Below are 19,994 nucleotides of genomic sequence, written 5' to 3'. Positions count from 1 at the left end.
CATCCAGAATCTCACTATCACTCCTAGACATACACTGAAGACCTCACTTTTAATCATCTCTTTTCTCGAACACTGGCCCTTCGTAATTCTCCTCCCGCTTCCCAAAACTTTGGTCTCAGTTACCTTCCTCATTACGCCAATTAGCTGTTACTGAATCTTTTCCTCATCTTTTATCATCTATTGACTCTTTCCTTCTTGATAATTATCTTTAATTATTTTTTTTTTTGTATATTTTATTCAAAGTTTTTTGTTTATCATATCTGTTCTTTTTTTTTCTGTTTACTCACAGCTTTATACTTTATTTGTTTATAAAATTATATATTTATTTTAGTTAAGATCATGGGACTGCTGACTCTTGTAGTTACAGTAATCGTATTACTTTAGCAGTCCCTGACCAATTCATCTTTATACATTGTATATTATGTTTTGTTGGTCAAATAAAAAAATGAAAATGAAATCTATCCAGAGCGGAAACCGCCCATCCGCTCCGTGTTGTGACTGTAAATAATGGTCATAAAGCTTGGTTCCCACTAGTTACGCAACGTAAGAAAATGCTCTTCCAATAATTGTGTTTGCACCCGCCTGCGTAAAATCAAACCTGCTTATTACGGGTCAATGTTAGCATGCCGTAGACTTTGATCTGGTTCACCCCGCGTCGTACTTTTGAGTTTTCCCCCGCCTGCGTCAAATCAAACCTGCGATGTTTGCAGCACTGTTGCGTCGTCGGTTCCCACTTTTGATTACGCAATACAGCAGTTTGCGTCAACGCGTCGTAGCGTTGCGTTACGTTGCATCGCTAGTGGGAACCAAGCTTTAGGAAAAACACAGATTTTATATTTTTTATTACCGTTATTGTCTCTTTATTAAACCAACTCTGGTCATCGTCGGCACGCCATAGAAGGAATAATAGAGCTTATCTGTATTCAAATACTAAAAACAATTGTTATATAATAAGAATTAATATGCTGAAAATGTGTGTAACTCATATTTCTAATGTATAATTATTATATTATTTGGAGTGAATAAATAGTATTTTGATAATTATTTAAAGACATCTTTGCCACGTTGTGTTGTGTATGAAAATAGTGATAAATTTAGAAACAAACTCTAAATACGACATTGTTTTCATAATCAAACGTTGTTTGTAGACTAGACGATTGTTTATTACTATGAAGAACCAGCACTTTGATTTACAAAGTTCGAGGGTTTTGTATTGTTGTAACACATTGGAGGAGGGAATTCAATACTAAGATATTTTTGCTAATAAAGCACGCGATTCTATTTGAGATCGCAATCCAGTAACCTATTTCTCTCGAACATTGTAATGACAAACCAAGGCAATCTAACAGGACACTGAGCTCACCTTGCCAATATAGAAACTCGTAACGATCGTTTGTTTGTATGTCTGGCTGCGACAAATACCAACAGTTCGGTGCTATGTACATATTCTGCGTGGCGTAGAACTGACCGTGTCGCAGCCACAGATAAACCCTTTGATCTCCGGAGCTCAGCATCGTGTTATTAGATTACATTGCTCACACTAGGGCACCACGGTGTGTGTTTTATATACATGGCTGCAGTCGCGTCCGACATAGTGAGCAGCTGTAGAGTCGTGTTTGCACGCGACTAAAAAACCGGAAATTATTTAAGAGAAAATTTAGGTAATTTTAAAAACAACCACAACGACTGTGACGCGCAGTTACGGCTATGTGCATGATATCGTTACCGCATGACCAACATAAGTATTGTGTTTAATGCTTGTTATGGACTTGTCATACTTAAAGCTCAGGTACAGGCATGAATTTTAAATATAATATTTGGTTAATTGTACATAAATCAAATATGTTCAACATACATCAGACAAAAAAAAAACATGAATTTCCCTTAAAATACAAAATTTTGAAAAATTCAGACAGACTGTTTTTTCAGTAATTAGGTAGTTTAACCTAATAATATGTCTGGTGACTCCCTAGCAAGTGAAAAAAAATGGTGGGTATACAGTGTATAATTTTTGCTATACCCCAAAAATAAAAATCTGAAGTTGAATTCAAACACCATAAATGTTACAAGTTATACGTTATATTACCTATATTAACAATCAATGCACAGACGTTTATGCAAGTTTCTCCAATCTATCCACAGTATCACAATTGGCATTTAAAATTCTTACATAATAAAATCATGGACCTATAAATTAGAGGTAGAATCTAATTTATAGGTCCTTGATAAAACTACACAATAATACACATTACAGACATCTTCACAATAGATTATGATGTTTTATTGGTTTTTTTTACATTAACTATATGCTTAAAGCAGCTAATTGAACAGACTTTTTATGGAGAAGAACATCATGAAGAAACTTTTATAATTACAGTAGGCCTACATTAAAGATGTATTGTCCCCAAACATGAAAAATGAAGATTAATTAAATCAGCTTCTGAATAGGTTATTTTGTAGTTTTAATAAAGTGAATCACTTCTGTAGAAAAAAAAAACGGAAAAAAATAATGTTTTCACTTATAAAATAACATGATAAATGGTTAAATTCAACCAAAAATCCATTGGCTGGCAGCCAATTTGACCATTTTTTGCTTTAAATTCCAGTTTTTTTAGGTAAATCAATTTTGTTTTGATCCAATTTTTGGTCGAAGTCAATAACTATTATGCGACATTAAAATGGCATATTCAACAAAAAAAATGTTTTTAAATTATTTTTCAGGGGGACAATACATCTTTAAGGAAGTATCGTAATTGACAGGGACCTATTGTGTAATTAATGTATACCATTAGTCCATAAAGAATTTTCTCAAATGAGAATATATTAGATTAAAAAATTAATATTAGCAAAGATAACTTTTAATCTTCATTGAGAAACGATCTGGAAAAAATATCAGGCCAGAATAACAACCTCTATTAATTGTCGTAAAATGTGCTTGGTCAATTATTTATTCATGCAAGTCAGATCACCAAAAAAAAAAAAAAAACATATTTTGATTTAAAATCATACTCTATGTTTAGTGTTTGCAGCATTGTATATTGGTTAATATGTGGAGTTTACATCGAAGTTAATATTGGTTAATTTTTAATAAATGTGTGAACAATTATGTTTTTGCTTAAGCAGTACCTAAGTAATAAACCAATAGGAGCCTTTCTTCACAACTCTTCATCGTTAACAGCAAATAGGAAATTCAAAATAAGATTTCACCACCACCATCAAAATTAAATGGTTACATTACACACTCTAAAAGACACTAAAAGTTACTACTATGCAATTTAAAGCTCTGTTTACACTATCAAACTAGTGACAAAAAAGTGTGATATGCCCAAATATGGTAGTGATATGACATCTTCGTGTCCATTATGGGCACATCACATTTTTTTTGTCACATGAAGTTTGATGGTGTAGACCGGGCTTAAGATAGTTTTAACTATTTAAAAATCATGTGTCTGGTTTTTTGTTCTTCTTCACATTCCAGTTATATACTCTGGCAATATCTAAAGAAAAATGACGTTAAGAAAAGCAGTGTTTATTGAAAGAATGCTGTAGGTTAAGCTCTGTCTACACTATCAAAATTTATGATGTGCCCAAATATGACAGTGATATTTCCAAATATGGTAGTGATATGACATCAACATGTCCATATATGGGCACATCACACTTTTTTGTCACATAAATTTTGATAGTGTAGACAAAGCTACAGCAGCACCAATTTAACCAAATGCTGATACTTTGGTAATCAAACCTAAACACATATTGTAGTATATTTGGTGAATTGTATAAAAAGGATACTGACTTCAGTGGTAGTGTACTGGTCTCTGAGAAAGTCCAGATCTTGTTCTGCTTCTTTCAAAGTCTTTTGAGCATTGTCTAGATTTTTAGTTAGCAAAGTTTCTGCATCTACTAAAGAGTACTCCAACATTACATTTGCCTAAATATAATTCAAAATTATCCGATTAATGAATATTCATAAGGTGAATTTGAATGGGGAGAAAATTTGCATGAGTTGAAAAATTGTTTTAAACAAGGAGCTGATAGGACAATCATAATTCAATAGTATCTGAAAAATGAATATTCATATGTTGAATGCGGAGAATATTTGCATAAGTTGAAAAATTGACTGTTCTATTTAACAAGGAACTGATAAGACAATCATAATTCAATAGTATGTATCCCAATAATGAATATTCATAAGTTGAATGGAGAGAATATTTGCAGGAGCTGATAAGCACAATCAGGATTTTACTATTTAACTCCAGTCAGGCATACGGAAACTAACTTACCCCCAACCAGAGACAGACTTTATCACTTGGTGGGATGGTAGCCTTCGCGTATACTTGATCTGACAACAAGAACTGAGCAGGCAAACTATCACTAGAATCCTTAAGTAAAGAAAGTAAAGTATAGAAAAAATAATGTAATGAATATTGTTGAATTCAGTACGACAAAGGGTATAACCAGAGCCTCCTCACAAACCACCATCATCATTTCTTTTCTAGATTAACATGTCTTCAAGAGAGCTTGCACAGTGGTTTGCTTTTGTAATAGATATATTAATACTTGGACAATACTATTTCTACTTTTCGAGTTATATCTTGCTCTTCGAAGAGAAAGGGCTATTGTTGGTTTATCCTGGTAAGCTAGGCACTAAATAGACTATTGATTTAATTATGAATTGTTTGATGAGTTTGATATTGAAAAATATCTTAGAAATAACTATAACTTAAATATATTTTCACAATTCCAATGATTGCTTGCATAATTATTATAATTTTTAATTCTTAATGTACCTTTTTCTTCTGCATATATTTCACAATATCTAAAGTTGTTTTAATATCCGGCATCTGAGTTTTTAACCTTTAACAAAAATAAATTTACATTAATATTTTATGAAATGATTTGGAAAAATAAAAATCAGTAACAACTTATTAATCATAATTAAACCATTGTGAAGGAAGAGTGACAATTCCAGTCCGGCAATAAAACAATGAAAATATTTTGTCAAATTCATGGAATAGCAAAATGCGGAAGGTACACTTCCTTGCCTGACAACAATATTTTTTTTGGATTGATAATTTCAAAGTGTTCACATTTGCTGAGAGTAACAAAAACAATTGTGTTCAGTGAAACAGAAAGCATATTGCGCAACAGCTGGGAGTCAGGGTTCAAACTACAGTTAGCAAGTGTAAAGCTCTGTCTACACTATTAAACTTTATATGACAAAAAAGTGTGATGTACCCAAATATGGTAGTGATATACCCAAACATGGTACTGATATAACATCGTCATGTCCATATGGGAACATCACATTTTTTTTGTCATGTGTAGACAGATCTTTAGATTGAAAATTGTAATTTTTAACAACTTTCACTGAATTAATAATCAGAAAAGTATATTATTAATTTACTTTTGGGAAACTTTAAAACCATGGAACTTCACAAAACATATTTATACCTTCTTTTCTTTTGTAAAAGATTGAATTCTAGAAATTTGTATTTCTGATGTTGTTCATCTAGTCGACGCAGTACTTCGTCAACAGATTCATTCTCAGTTTGAGACATAAAATCATCTACATCTTCCTGACAAGAACAAAATTAAAGAAAATCCTTTAAATAAATCTATTAATTATTATTAATGTACTCACACAATAAGTGACAAAGTCTGGTATTTCATTTTTTTTAAATAAAACACAGTCTCACAGTCATCAACACTCACACAGCAACCAAAAAAAAGTGTCAGCAATTTCGTTTCATAAACTGAACCCCCACCCAGCTAGCCAAACGTTCCGACGAAGAGGCCATGATCGATGCAGACAGGGCGACAAATAACTACCTCCCAGTCCTACGTACATAGAGACGATAGGCCCTAGTCTACATGCCAGCTAGCTACACAGAATGTATGTGCAGCAGACCCCTCTAGTATAGCCTATCTATCTAGGCCTAGGCCTCTATCTAGGCCATCTAGGCTACTACTCTGAACTGAGCCTGAGTGAGTGAGGCCTAGCCTAGATGCTAGTTTATGCCCACTACGCTCCATTTCTAGGCCTATTAACTCCATTGATACTAATATATCTTTTAGCTACTACAGAATAAATTGATATGCAACAAGAAATATAAACTTACTACGAAAACGGCTTGGGGAATTCCTGAATTTGGTCGTGGACCAAGCATGACTGAACTTTCTTGGTCGGTGGCCATGTTTTCTTAAAATTTACAATCGAATTCATTTCAGTAAAAATCTAAGAAAATATTTTAAATTTCAGTGAATTCCTTTATTCATTAAAATAAAATTTACTTTATAAAGTAGTAGAAACAAATTACCTTGTTTATTTTTTATAAGCAGACATAGAATAAGTGAAATGATTTAGGATAGAAAATATTTGGTCAATAACAATCAAGATGGCGACGATGTTGAAGGTAAAGGAAGTTCCTTATATCATTACGAAATGTTTTTAAATATTAATAATGAATTGTTTTTCTTCAACTACTAGTGATATATATGTGCGTAATATTTATGCTTAAATTGTGTAACTTTTTACATTGTAATAGGATTTCAGAACATTCGTATACGGTAATTTAATAACGTAGGCTCTAGGCTAGGTAGGCGTCTCGCTGGTGTGTAGGCCTAGGCCTAGGTCCAGGCCCAGAGGGGCCGGGTGTGAGTGAGGTTTGTCTCAGGTATGTAGTGAGTAAGTGACTTCGGCATTATGGTCCCGCTTGGCGTCGTACGTTACCAGTCGCTCAGCAGTGACTACTGACAGATTAGTAATAACCACAATAATAATTATATATATATATATAATATATCTCCATTTGTAGGACAAGGCGCATCTCACATTTGAAGACAAGTGGGATTCAATGAGACCTACTGTCTTGAAATTGTTGCGCCAACAAAATGTGCCAAGAACTGAATGGCAAGATTTATTTTGGTAAGATAAGTAGAAACAATAATTAATTTATATTAATTTATATTTAATTAATTAATTTATATTAATGCTTTCACATATGAAATGTGTTGAACTTTCTCTTTCAGCTACAGTATCTAATAATTTAATTTCAAATTTACTCCATTCCCCATTTTGTTTAGTTATTTGTGCTTAATTTAGTATCAAATAACAAGTTAAGTTAGCATTGAGCATTAAAATGAGCATATAATTAATACAGTGAGTAAGTATTTGGTAATTGCACAATATACAAACTCATGGCCATTTGTTGTGATTGTTAAAATGCAATAGTTTATTTAAAGACAATGTTTTTTTTTATTTACAGAATCTTTAGTACAATACAAGTTGAAGGTTACAAAGAGTAGCCAGTAAATATCAAATTGAGCCAATCTCAAATTGTTTAAGTCCTTTAATTTTTTTTTATGTAAATTCTTTATTGTAGATCACTTTTGATGATCACCTTACTTTTGTTTAGTTGGCCCTTTTCCCTTCAGCTATTATAATTATGTAACTAATTTTCTCTAGGATTTAAGATTATCCAACACATTTCAGTTATCGGAACTGGCTCCAAATTATAGTCAAATTAAAAAAAATAATATAAATATTTTTCCAGCCTAATTTGACTTTGAGCAGTTCACCACCAGAAGATTTATTGTTAAATGATATTAATTAATTTTATTATTTAATTTAGGGATGTGCATTCTGTTTGTTTATGGGATGATAAGGGACCAGAAAAAGTTCATGAAGAACTTAAACATGATATCATAGATTTTATTAAGCAAGCTAAACAGGTATGCATAGTATATAATGATATCCTATTTCTACTCTGCTGCTCTATCTACCGTCATTGCTGTCACAAATTGTAGGCATATCATAAACAACTGTTGTTCTGGCTGAGATTTTTTTTATGCATAAGCTGGGGACCCCTTATGAAACGTCACAAAATGAACATGAAAATTCATTAGTCATCTATAATCCATAAAAAAATGTGTGATATGCCCAAATATTTTATTGATATGTCCAAATTATGGGCACATCACATTTTTTTGTCACATAAAGTTTGATAATGTAGACAGAGGTTTAGAATAATATATTGATTATATTACACTATATATTCAATTTTATTATTATCTCAGTGCATCATCTCGTTATCTTAAGCAATGTCTACACTATCACACTTTATGTGACAAAAAAAGGTGATGTGCCCATATATGGACATGATGATGTCATATCACTATCATATTTGGGTATATCACTACCATATTTTGTCAAACTATTTTGATAGAGTAGACATAGCTTTATTCTTTGATCACTAACCACATTCATGAATACATTTATAATGTTAAGTATACTGTTGTTTGTCTAGCGTGTGTTACAAGATCAAGACGATTCAGCTTTACTGAAAGCCTATATTCAGGAGTGGGCTAAGTTCTTCACCCAATGTGGTTACCTACCAAAACCATTTGGACAATTGGAAACATCACTCAGCAACAAGAAAAATAGTTCATCTCAAAAGAAAACATCACAGACAGAGGACAGTATTGTTCGCAAGGTTTGAATTTCTTTAAAAAAAAATTATTTTCAGTCACATTTGACATCGGGGAAACTCACGCTCATGTAGAATATTATAAAAACTTATTAAAAATATCACATATCTTATTACAAAAAACATTGATAACTATAACTAACTTTTCTTTTTATCTTTTTCAACACAATTATTAAAAAGTAAGCTAATATGAGAAATAAATCCATTTTTGATAGCATTGACAAAAAGGAATAGATAAAATTCTTAAACTCTGTCTACACCAATAAACTAGTGATGTGCCAAAATATGATAGTGATATACCCAAATATGGTAGTGATATGACATCATCATATATCCATATGGGCACATCACATTTTTTGTCACATAAAGTTTGATAGTGTAGACAGAGCTTTAGACCTATCAATTAATTAACATTCTGCTTGGTTAAGGTCTGAAGTAGAAATGAACCTGGCCATATGACATTTACAAATTCTTGTTGTTTTCAGCTAATGTTAGATAGCTGGAATTGCCATATATTTTCCATAATCAAGCAGAGGTTACAGAGTAGCGCCATGAAGCTTGTGGTTGCTGAACGAAATGGTGAAGCTTTTGACAAGCAACTTGTCATAGGAGTTAGAGAATCATATGGTAAACAGCTTAATATCAAATGTTCTATGCTATATTATACAAATAACGAATGTTTATGAGTGTAATGGTACAAATAATGGCATGAGGTAAATGATGAGTTGAAATATAACTTTTTATCATTCACCAAACGCTATTACACGAATATAAAACATCATTATTTGTTTTATATAATATCTAAATATATTCCTGTCATTTGAATGATATTGAAAGGTTTTAATTCACATTTATTGACATTTTGTAACATATTTACATTGCAAAACAATTATCTTATTAACTTTTTTCAATTTTTTTCTATAGTTAATTTATGTTCAAATTCGGATGATCGTTTGCAAATATATAGAGATAATTTTGAGCGTGCGTATATTGAAGCAACGGAGGCATTTTACAAAAGTCATGCTCACGCTTACCTTGCGGACAATGGTGTTCAAAACTATATGAAATATGTAAGTTGATACTTTAGATAGGTATATATCATGGCCTAGCACATAGAATTCATGGATACAGTACGTATAACAGTTGTGAGTTGTGGTTAAATGAGACACATAACTATTTTGGTTTTTCTTTAGGCTGATTGTAAATTAAAGGAAGAAGAAAATAGAGCATTGCGTTACCTAGAAACATGTAAGGGGAGTTCATCTGTACAAAATGTAAGTGTTTTTTTTAGATTATCATTTTATTTATAATCAATTATTGATTTTAAGTGCCTTGTCCAGTTAACTGTCCTTACAGTACTTCCAAGACTATATTTGGAGCCCTACATACACTTTTTTGCAAAAAGTCCCATGATTGTCTGTTCTATTTGATATATACCTATATCTATAAACACATTAGGGATAGAACCTTAATTCTAAACCACCCGGTGATATACTGAAACTGAATTAATTAATTTGAAACGATAAGATGAGGAAATCTGTGAGAATGAGAAGCCACCGCCTCAATCAAGATATATAGACATCTTTAACATTTATATGCACAGTCAACTGTACCTATTTTAGAACTTTTTTGATCATTTAGTGCTTTTCGTTCACTTGCAGCTTATAGAATGTTGTGTACTTGTGTTGGTGACATCATTCCGCGAGGAAATTCTAAGAGAGTGTGCACCTATGATTAAAACAAATGAAACAGTCAGTAAGTACTGTAAATATTTTATCATCAACATAGATTTACACAACTATACATAAAAATTATTAAAACATTCTTAAGCTTTGTCTACACTATCAAACTTGTTTGACAAAAAAAGGTGTGATGTGCCCAAATATGGACACATCACACAAGTCATATAAAAGTTTGGTAGACAGCTTTATAGAAAACATTCTTCAGCCTATTTCATTCTATAATCATCAGTTAATTGTTTTTTTTTAATATGTTTAATCTTTATATAGAATTAAACCTTATGTTTCGGTTAATGGATAGAGTAAGCAATGGTATAAATCCAATGCTACAAGACCTAGAGCAGCACATTATCCACTCGGGCTTGGCTGATATGGTAGCCGCCGCTGATGTCATCACTACGGTATGTACAAAATGCATTCTGTACTCTTAATAATAATATAATCACTGAAACATATGTGCAATTACACATGGTGATATCCGCTTGCATCTGGTTACATTACAGATTGTGGTTGTTATATTATTGTTAATAGTCTGTCATTTACATACGATAGCCTTTTTATACAGTATAACCCGTCATTTAGGGCAATGTTTTTAAGGGGACACTTTCCATTAAAGAGGAAAAAGGGCAGTATGTTTTCCTATTAAGAATACACTTTACTGTATACTGTAATGATGTTATAGCTTATATATATTTTTCAAAGAAATTGACGTATTTTTTAGGGTAAGCAAATTAAAAACGTTACCTTGCAAAACACCTTGGTGTTTATATTGACAATAAGCTTGACTGGCATTCACATATCAGCAAGCACATAGAGTTGATTGAATTTGTCCCAAAGTCAAGTTGAAATGTTTTAAAACGTGCTTTTAGTTATATTTGTCCTTATTTTTATATTAATTTACCAACTGAGCTCCGGGAATGTAAATTTGAAAATATATTTAAACTTAAAAAACTTGAAATGATATATTTTAAACTCTTAGTCTTTTGATATATTTTTACATTATTTGACCTTAGTAGTAGTATATTATTTATTGATTCTGATATTCTTAATTTAAAGACCCCTTCCCTGCAATTTTGGACGTTTTTTGGAAAATAATACATATATATCACTTTAAAAACATTAAACCATGTCATTCCTTGTCTTAAATGTACGTTTTATGGTAAATTATGATAAAAAGTGAGAAACAATGCACTACCTAAGTAGCTCGCGGCGATCGACCTCTCGTGGACGGTCTCAGGCCTAGCCTAGCTAGGCTTAGTTTTGTAGGCCTAGCTGGTAAACATCGGTAACGTACGAACATCGTACGCTAGCTATATACCTAGCCTGACGTTGTATAGTTGCTGCATTAATTGTCTTTCTATTTTTGCCAGACTCCGTTGATACAAATTGGGGAAAACCCGGTATTTTCGCTGAAAAGTTAGGAGTCTTCCATTTGTTTTGGCTTCACGATCGATCGAAAAGTGGGCAATTTACAGGTGAAAAACAAAAATATCAATCCGCGCGCAATGCATTTTGGGATTTATAGCGGGCCGCTATAATTATTAAAATCGATTTATTTTTCACATTTTTAACCGTTTAAAGACGAAAAAAGTTATCGCAATAGGACCATATAGTATTATTTTTACATTAAATATAGTTTGTGATCTTAAATTAGATCTAAAAAACGTAGGGAATGGGGCTTTAATGTTTCTGATGATTGCTTGTTATTGTTAGTTATTGGAATGTAGTTTAATTTTATTAAAGAGGACTCTGAATATCAGTTAACCACTGGGCTAAACTGGAAGGGTTACCCTCTTTAAAGATGGTTGAAATAAAATATAAAAAATATATATTTCATTCCAATTTTTTTTTCTTTTATTAAGCGCTATATACATAGGGCTTTACACTTCCAAAATCGTACAAACAACATCAAAAGCAAAATAAGATAATAAATTCCAATAATTATTTGTATTCATTTAGGATTCTGAGAAGTATGTGGAGCAATTATTAGTGCTATTTAATCGGTTTAGTGCGCTGGTGAAAGAAGCATTTAATGATGATCCACGATTCCTTACAGCTAGGGATAAAGTAAGTCAAATTTTGTCACTCCAAGTTATTTGTTTTTTTCTAGTGTTGCAAAATAAATAGCTTTTTGCAATTTTTATTTTTGGAAATCTTTAGAAATCCAAACACATATGCAAATACTCATAGATGTAAAAGCTCTGTCTACACTATCAAATTTTATGTTATCAAAAAATGTGACGTGCCCATATATGGACATGATGATATATCACTACTAAATTTGGACATATCACTACCACATTTGGGCGCATCACACATTTTGTGTTAAACTAGTTTGATAGTGTAGACAGAGCTTAAAAGTAGTTATGAATGTTAATTCTTTGATAATTATTGTGTTTAATTGTTCACAGGCTTACAAACAGGTTGTAAATGACACCAGAGTTTTTCGATTAGAATTACCAACGAAGACTAAGACGTAAGTTTGGGGCTTCAAAATTGTTTTTCTTAATCCAGTATTACGTTAACACAACTTATTATGAATTTATCTGTCCAGAGTTTTGCCAAAATCAGGTCTTAAGCTCTGTCTACACTATAAAAACAAAGAATGTGATGTGCCCATATATGGACATGATGATGTCATATCACTACCATATTTGGGCATATCACCACCATATTTGGGCACATCACACATGTCAAACTAGTTTGATATTGTAGACAGAGCTTTAGACTGTCTCAATGTTTCGATTGTTATGTTACTAAACCTTGTTCTGGAAATATTTTTTGTTTTATCATTTTATAGAGAGCAATCAAAGAAGATAATAATAGTGTTTGTTTCTTCTTTTTTTATTAAGTGTAAGCAGTAAAACACAACCTGAGTCCAAGTGTCCAGAACTACTTGCAAACTACTGTGATATGCTTTTAAGGAAGACCCAAGTTAGCAAAAAACTGACCTCCGATGAAATTGAATCCAAACTAAAGAATGTTGTAAGTTAATTATATTAGAATTAATTTTTTGCAAATTTGTTGTATTAACTGTGTACACTGGACCTACGACTTATAGTCCTTATCCAAGAAAATCAGACTATGAGCGAGTCGGCCTTTAATGCATGCCGATATTGTTAGCTTGCCCATTTAAAAAGTTTATGCATGATTGATTAAACTAATCTGAAAAGATTAATATTAATTACCTATCGTGTCACGAGCAGAAATGATTTAATATATTGATTAAAAGGTGAATTTACTATTAAAGTTCTGCCTTTGTTAGTGTGAAGAGTGTTTTTTTAAAAATTATGTATGGTAATTAGTATCATCAATGTCATAAATGTTCATCATTATTATTAAATAAAATGAAATTACCATAACAAATCCAATAACTTAGACTTGGCATTACAGTGACTTTTATGTAGACATTACTTTTGAAATGAAATGCTTTTGTATTACTGTGTATAATGTGACTAATCCAATATACTTGTTACTTTGCAATGAAGTACAGGACAATATTAAAGTAGAAATCCTATTAAACTTTCAGATTATTCACAATCTCCTCTAAATCATTAAGAATGTTTCAATTTAGAATTGTTTCCTGGTAGGCCCTATCACTAGTATAGATGTCACAACTAGAAAACTTTTAATAATGCGTTTACCTTTTATGTGTTTCTATTTTCCGTAACAGTCGGTTGTGTTAATACTAAAAGTTCTTTATTAGGGGCGTCCCTAAAAATTGCCAAGGATAACCATAAGCAAATTCATTCACTATCCTTCTTAGAGGTGGAAATCCGTTCACGAGACAAACATATACATGTACACACGATGCTCTACATTAACAAAGTCGTATTACAAGTCTTTGGGAGTGGAGTTGTAAATTGTCATTAGAAAAAATCCTGACATATGACAGGACTTGAATCCAGGACCCTTGGATTGGCAGCCAAGCATCATAACCACCAGGCCACAACTCCACTCCAGAAGACTCCACAGAAGACGTTCTACTGTAGTATGTTAGTAAAATTCTACTTGCTGTGCAGTTATTTTTTTAATACACTAATAGAACGTTTACCTTTTCTTTTCTTTTATTTTCTGAATATAAAATCAGGGTTTTTTCCAGAGTGGCTTACTAGTTTGTTTTTTTTTTTGTGTTTTTTTGTTTCTTCAGCTACTGGTGCTAAAATACGTACAGAACAAAGATGTGTTTATGCGGTATCACAAGGCGCATCTCACGAGGAGGCTTATCCTAGACACGTCAGCTGATAGTGAGAAAGAAGAGAACATGGTTGAGTGGTTACGGGAGGTTGGCATGCCAGCCGACTATGTAAACAAGCTGGCCAGAATGTTTCAAGATATTAAAGTGAGCGAGGACATGAACCAGTCGTTCAAGGAGATGCATAGGAACAATACAGGAAATGTGTCTGGTTAGTTTTTTGGATGAGATGTAAAGCTGTTGGTCATGTGTACTCTGTACATATAGCCTGTTCATAGGACAAACAATATACAGTACATAGTTTCTCTGCGCAAAATAAGTCTTACTAAATACTACTCAGTTTGAGCTGCTTTTTCTAATTTTCACAGACATTCTCATCACAATTAAGTCTGGTTAGTTTTCAGATGGGATGTAAAGCTGTTGGTTATGTGTACTCTGTACATATAGCCTGTTCATAGGACAAACGTCATTATTATTACACATGAGATACTCTTCACAAACAAAGTCTTACTAAATACTACTCAGTTGGAGTTGATTTTTCTCATTCTCACAGACTTTCTCATCACAATTAATTAATTTTCAAATTTGGTATTTCTTATGTCAATATTATAGACAATATTATATTTGATATTAATTATTATATTTATGTCATTTCGGTTTAGATAACATCAATATCAAGATTCTAAACGCAGGGGCGTGGATGAGAAGTAGCGAACGTGTGCCGGTATCGCTTCCAATCGAACTAGAAGACTTTATTCCAGAAGTGGAGGAATTCTACCGCAATACACACAATGGAAGGAAACTGCAATGGCACCACCTAATGTCAAATGGATCTGTAAGTCCAGGTTTAATTGTTTCATTCTGGCTGTTCCCATCTCCTGGCATGATGAACATTCTAAACAATTGAGATATAGTTCATTAATTGTAACAGTATTATTGCATGTTAAGACAGTTTTGTCAAGCTGTACTAGACTTGTGTGTTGTTACGATGCCGACTGACAAAGTCTACAGTAGCTGACAGCTTTTGACAGACAGCTAAATTTATACTGATATACAATTAATGAACTATATCTCAATACTAATCAAAACCAGAAGAAAATGTTTTTACTATTCTAAACAATGGTAATGTATTTATGTAGCGCATTCCATGATCAGTGTCATCTCAATGTGCTGTTGACTTTGGTAATACACTCTTTAATTATATGCCTCTCCCCTAAAGGTTATGTTGGTGTTGCCAACTACGGCACTGTTTCATCTGTCCTCCACAGTGGCTGTGTGAGCTAGTACACCTGGACAAACCCCTACTTATGTCGAAAGATGTACTAGGTTCTTTAAATTTCTATGTTCTATTTTTTTTTTAGATTACATTTCGGAATCAAGTAGGAATCTTTGATTTAGAGGTAACCACTTTTCAAATGGCTGTATTATTTGCCTGGAATCAACGTCCATTGGAAAGAATATCATTTGAGAATTTGAAACTGGCCACTGAACTACCAGAGAGTGAGCTCAGAAAGACGCTATGGGTAGGCATTATCTTGTATTATTGTTTTATAACGTGTTTTTGTCTATTACTTTCTGCATTTAGTAATTAAAAATGTAATGCGTTCAAATACATGTTATTGTGTAGGTGTGGTCTTAGGGTTGCTACACAATGTGTAACGTGTCTAGGCCAAATACATCCAGGCTGTGTGATAGTGTATGAATTTCTTCTTCTTATCAAATCCACATAAACTGGAGTAACCCCTACTCATCTCAAAATAATAATAATGGTAGTCTTAATATCGCCTATACACAAAAATGATCCATGAAATATCCTAAGATAACCACACAAAAAATGAAGAATCAGAAGAACCATGTGTAAGATGCAGTAGGTTTTATAAAATTCACAATCTTTTTTTTGTACACTGGACCTTCGGCCAAGAAGACTTTACCTCCAGAACCATGTAGCGACATATTACAGTTACATTGTCGGCCACAGACTCTTTAAATACCTGTAATATGAATGAATTAGTGAAATAGTTTCATTAAAAAACACTGTTTTTATTGCGTTTCTTTCAGTCATTAATTGCATTTGCAAAGCTTAGACGGCAAGTAGTACAATGTCAACCTGAAGCCAAGTCACCTAAGGACTTCTCTGAAAGCACCCTGTTTTGGGTCAATCAGGAATTTGCAGTTATGTGAGTAGAAACATTTTGTTGTTGTTACAAAGTTTGCGGTACACCACATATATTTAGTTCTGAAAATAACTGTTGTATTTCACAACGTTTTGATCAATATACTTTGATTGTCCTCAGTAGTGAGAATGTAGGAAGTCCACTCCTGAAGATGATCAAAGTATATTGTTTGAAATGTCAAGAAACTCAACAGATCTTTTCAGAACTAAATATACAATGGTGTACCGCAAAGTTATATCAACATAAAGATTTCGCCATGCAAACCTTTAAACAATATAAATTGTGTTGTTTGTAACCAAAAATAATGTTGAACTGGTTAATTATACATGTACTGATGGCTTAAACTCTTTCAACTGTGTAAGTTTTCTCTACTTTTATTATATTATTATACTTTTATTATTATTTTACAATTATCTAAAATTGGTAATTTTATTTTTTTAAATAGAAAGAATGGTAAAGTGCAAAAACGAGGGAAGATCAATCTGATTGGTCGACTTCAGTTGTCGTCAGAACGAAGTGGCGAGGAAGAAAAGGAGAGTATAGTGCAACTCAGAATCCTGCGAACACAGGTAAACTTTTGTAAACTTTCATACTATAGAGAACTTACCAATTGCTTCAAACCAGGTACACCCTTATCAAAGCCTTTCACCCAGCCTAAAGCATATGTTAAGGCCTTCCATCAAGCCTAACAACATAACACCCAGGTAGTCTGTTTAGGATCATGCCTATTACTTTCTCCTGGCAATTTATGTACTCCTTCAACTTTTAACCGAATAAATTAATTTTAAACAATTAATGTTTAATTGAGAACCAACACACTTTTTTTCTCCACTTTAATAAAGGCCAATTTACCTAGATGAGCGGTAATGGTAAGATAAAACTGCATAGCTTTTCCCACATAGAATCTGTATCTATCTTGAGCGGGAAACCGCCCGCCTGCGTTGTGTGTAAATGGTCATAGGAATACGGTAACGGAGATTACTGTATATATTTCTTTTACAGTTACGGTTCATCTGTGTAAATTGGCCTTAAAATTGTTTTTTTTTTGTAATTTTTATAGAAATAAAATTGATATTGATATGATCATTTCTTTTTGTCACAGGAAGCAATAGTAAAAATAATGAAGATGCGAAAGACGATTAGTAATGCACAACTACAGACAGAGTTAGTGGAGATACTAAAGAACATGTTCTTACCTCAAAAGAAAATGATCAAAGAGCAGATTGAGTGGCTCATAGAACATAAATATATGAAGAGAGATGATAATAACATTAATACATTCATATACCTTGCTTAGATCTATGTACACATACTATGTGTAGCCACGTATATACAACTTTGCAATATATAAAACAAATGAAGCTAGTTAGTCCCAGTAGCCATATTCACTAATCACACATAAGTTAGATATTTCCCTTAAAGATATATTGTCCCCTGAAACATTTTTTGGTTGAAATATGCCATTGTAATGTCACATACTAGTTATTCACTTTGACCAAAAAAAATTATTCACCTGAAAAAACTGTAATTTAAAGCAAAGAATTGTCAAAATGACTGCCAGCCAATGGGTTTTTGGTTGAATTTAACCTCTTATTTTTTATAAGTGAAAATATTGGGGTTTTTTTACAGAAATTATTAACTTTATAAAAACTACAAAATTGCCTATTCAAAGTTTTGATTTCATTAATCTTCATTGTTTTGGGGGGACAAAATATCTTTAAAATAATAGTATTTCAATAGATATTTAAGAATTGTATATTGTGAATTGGTTAATATGGCCACTATATCTTGTGCTGTGTTTGCAGTGCATAGAACCAAAAACTCAAGACAGCAGACAGCATTGTCCCAACATAATTTACCATCTGGATGGAAAATCATGGTTCAATCATATATTGTGCGCATGCAAGGAAGTCGAGAATTGCTTCCTTACTCTATTTTTCAACATAGTTGTGATGGTTTCTAGGTCCAGAAAACGACCAACACGATCGATTGACCTGACCTAGGTTGGTTGTCTGTCCACGTTTGTCGCAAATTGAAACCTCTCTTATGTTAATGTGCAAATAACCACTATTAAGCTCTGTCCACACTATCAAACTTTATGTGACAAACAAATGTGATGTGCCCATATATGGACATGATGATGTCTTATCACTACCATATTTAAGCATATCGCTACCATGTTTGGGCACTTTTTTGTCAAACTATTTTGTAGAGAGAGCTTTAAATTGCTTTGGTGCAGTCATTTAACCCAATGCTATCTGTAATAACATAACATACTGTAATACTATGTCTATAGTACACATTTCACTTGGCCTGTGTATTTCCACTAAAATTAGGTGGAGATTTTTATGGAGTTGTATCTATCTATAAAGGCTCTAGTTTAAAGCTTATTTTGCCTTAAATTTAAACCAAATTTGTTATGCAATTTACCATTAAATATTTCTTTTAAGTTTTCACAACAGCTTTATAAAGCATAAGAACACATTGTATAGCATATTACATACTATAGTTGCTTTAAATCATAGAGGAATTATTTATTTAAATAATTTCTCCATTCTTAAATATTAGTTTGGCGTTTTTTTTTAGCAGAGAGTATATATAATATAGTTCTGTATTCTGATTAAACATTTTTTAAGATTTTAGTTTAAAGGGAAATTTGAATTAAACATCAAACTATTTATATCAAAGATATACTATATTGATTACATTAAGTGTTTTAAATGGTATAGGGTTTTTTTTTTATTAACTGTTGTCTTTAATTTTTTTATATGAACTGTTTGAGATTAAATTAAACTTTAAAACAACTTGGAGAAATTTTAAACTGGTGAAAGGTAGAGGTGTGTGTCGTGATGATATTATTTTTGAGACAACAATTGACACTATAGTAAATCATATTGGTGCATTTCCTAGAAATGTTCTCATTTTTATTCCAAGATTTATATCAGGAGACGCTCATAGCCTCTATAACAAACCTAACATTGAATATTCAAATTAATATTATATACTTACTTTCTTTACAAGGTCAGTTTATGAAATGTAAATCTAAAAAAAGTTGATTTCGTAAGATTTAGACTTGTAACAAATGTATGAAATGTAAATAAAATTTACACTAATTGTTTTCTAACATTCTATTTGTTATGTTTTTGTTTTAATGAAATTGAAATTGCCACGCTTATCAACTTTTGCACTGTTGTCCACAAGATTGAAAAAGAAAATTATTTGTTTATCATCGAAAGTGAGTAATTTTCTAAATAAAAAAAAAAATTATGGTCTGCAAAAAAATATGGACGGCTAACAAAAAGCTACGGAAATAATGTGAAAAATTACCTTTCCAATAATTAACAAAATTCTTATTTTATTTGCTTGATTACTTGTCAAGTGATGATGCTTGGTCGTT

General features: G+C 32.1%; 2 protein-coding genes across 2 annotated transcripts; one reads left to right on the top strand and one right to left on the bottom strand.

The window, feature by feature from the left end:
• Positions 1–2,226: 2,226 nt before the first annotated feature.
• On the bottom strand, positions 2,227–6,197 carry LOC140054228 (prefoldin subunit 3-like). The gene is made up of 6 exons (XM_072099145.1): positions 6,123–6,197; positions 5,455–5,579; positions 4,791–4,857; positions 4,284–4,382; positions 3,793–3,931; positions 2,227–3,497 (listed from the first exon to the last, which is right to left on the bottom strand). Exons 1-6 carry the CDS (start codon positions 6,195–6,197, stop codon positions 3,442–3,444), a joined length of 561 nt encoding a protein of 186 aa, XP_071955246.1. The 3' UTR covers positions 2,227–3,441.
• A 211-nt stretch (positions 6,198–6,408) lies between these two features.
• Positions 6,409–19,696, top strand: LOC140054632 (cullin-5-like). Its single transcript, XM_072099696.1, has 18 exons — positions 6,409–6,416; positions 6,819–6,928; positions 7,635–7,734; positions 8,310–8,495; positions 8,975–9,116; positions 9,414–9,559; positions 9,683–9,763; positions 10,151–10,244; positions 10,499–10,629; positions 12,188–12,295; positions 12,640–12,704; positions 13,081–13,213; positions 14,379–14,634; positions 15,086–15,258; positions 15,785–15,946; positions 16,482–16,600; positions 17,043–17,166; positions 17,700–19,696. Exons 2-18 carry the CDS (start codon positions 6,858–6,860, stop codon positions 17,892–17,894), a joined length of 2,286 nt encoding a protein of 761 aa, XP_071955797.1. The 5' UTR covers positions 6,409–6,416; positions 6,819–6,857; the 3' UTR covers positions 17,895–19,696.
• Positions 19,697–19,994: the final 298 nt, after the last annotated feature.

This window comes from Antedon mediterranea, chromosome 7 (genome assembly GCF_964355755.1).
Source record: "Antedon mediterranea chromosome 7, ecAntMedi1.1, whole genome shotgun sequence".
In the NCBI taxonomy this organism is placed as follows: domain Eukaryota; kingdom Metazoa; phylum Echinodermata; class Crinoidea; order Comatulida; family Antedonidae; genus Antedon; species Antedon mediterranea.
This window is presented reverse-complemented; position numbering and strand designations above follow the sequence as displayed.

Coding starts and splice junctions, on each gene's coding strand:
- LOC140054228 (XM_072099145.1), bottom strand. CDS start 6,197: ATGGCCACCGACCAAGAAAGTTCAGTCATGCTTGGTCCACGACCAAAT. Junction 5,580..6,122: donor TTCCCCAAGCCGTTTTCGTA/GTAAGTTTATAT, acceptor TGTTCTTGTCAG/GAAGATGTAGATGATTTTAT. Junction 4,858..5,454: donor CTTTTACAAAAGAAAAGAAG/GTATAAATATGT, acceptor TTTTTGTTAAAG/GTTAAAAACTCAGATGCCGG.
- LOC140054632 (XM_072099696.1), top strand. CDS start 6,858: ATGAGACCTACTGTCTTGAAATTGTTGCGCCAACAAAATGTGCCAAGA. Junction 12,705..13,080: donor TTACCAACGAAGACTAAGAC/GTAAGTTTGGGG, acceptor TTTTTTATTAAG/TGTAAGCAGTAAAACACAAC. Junction 16,601..17,042: donor AATCAGGAATTTGCAGTTAT/GTGAGTAGAAAC, acceptor TTTTTTAAATAG/AAAGAATGGTAAAGTGCAAA.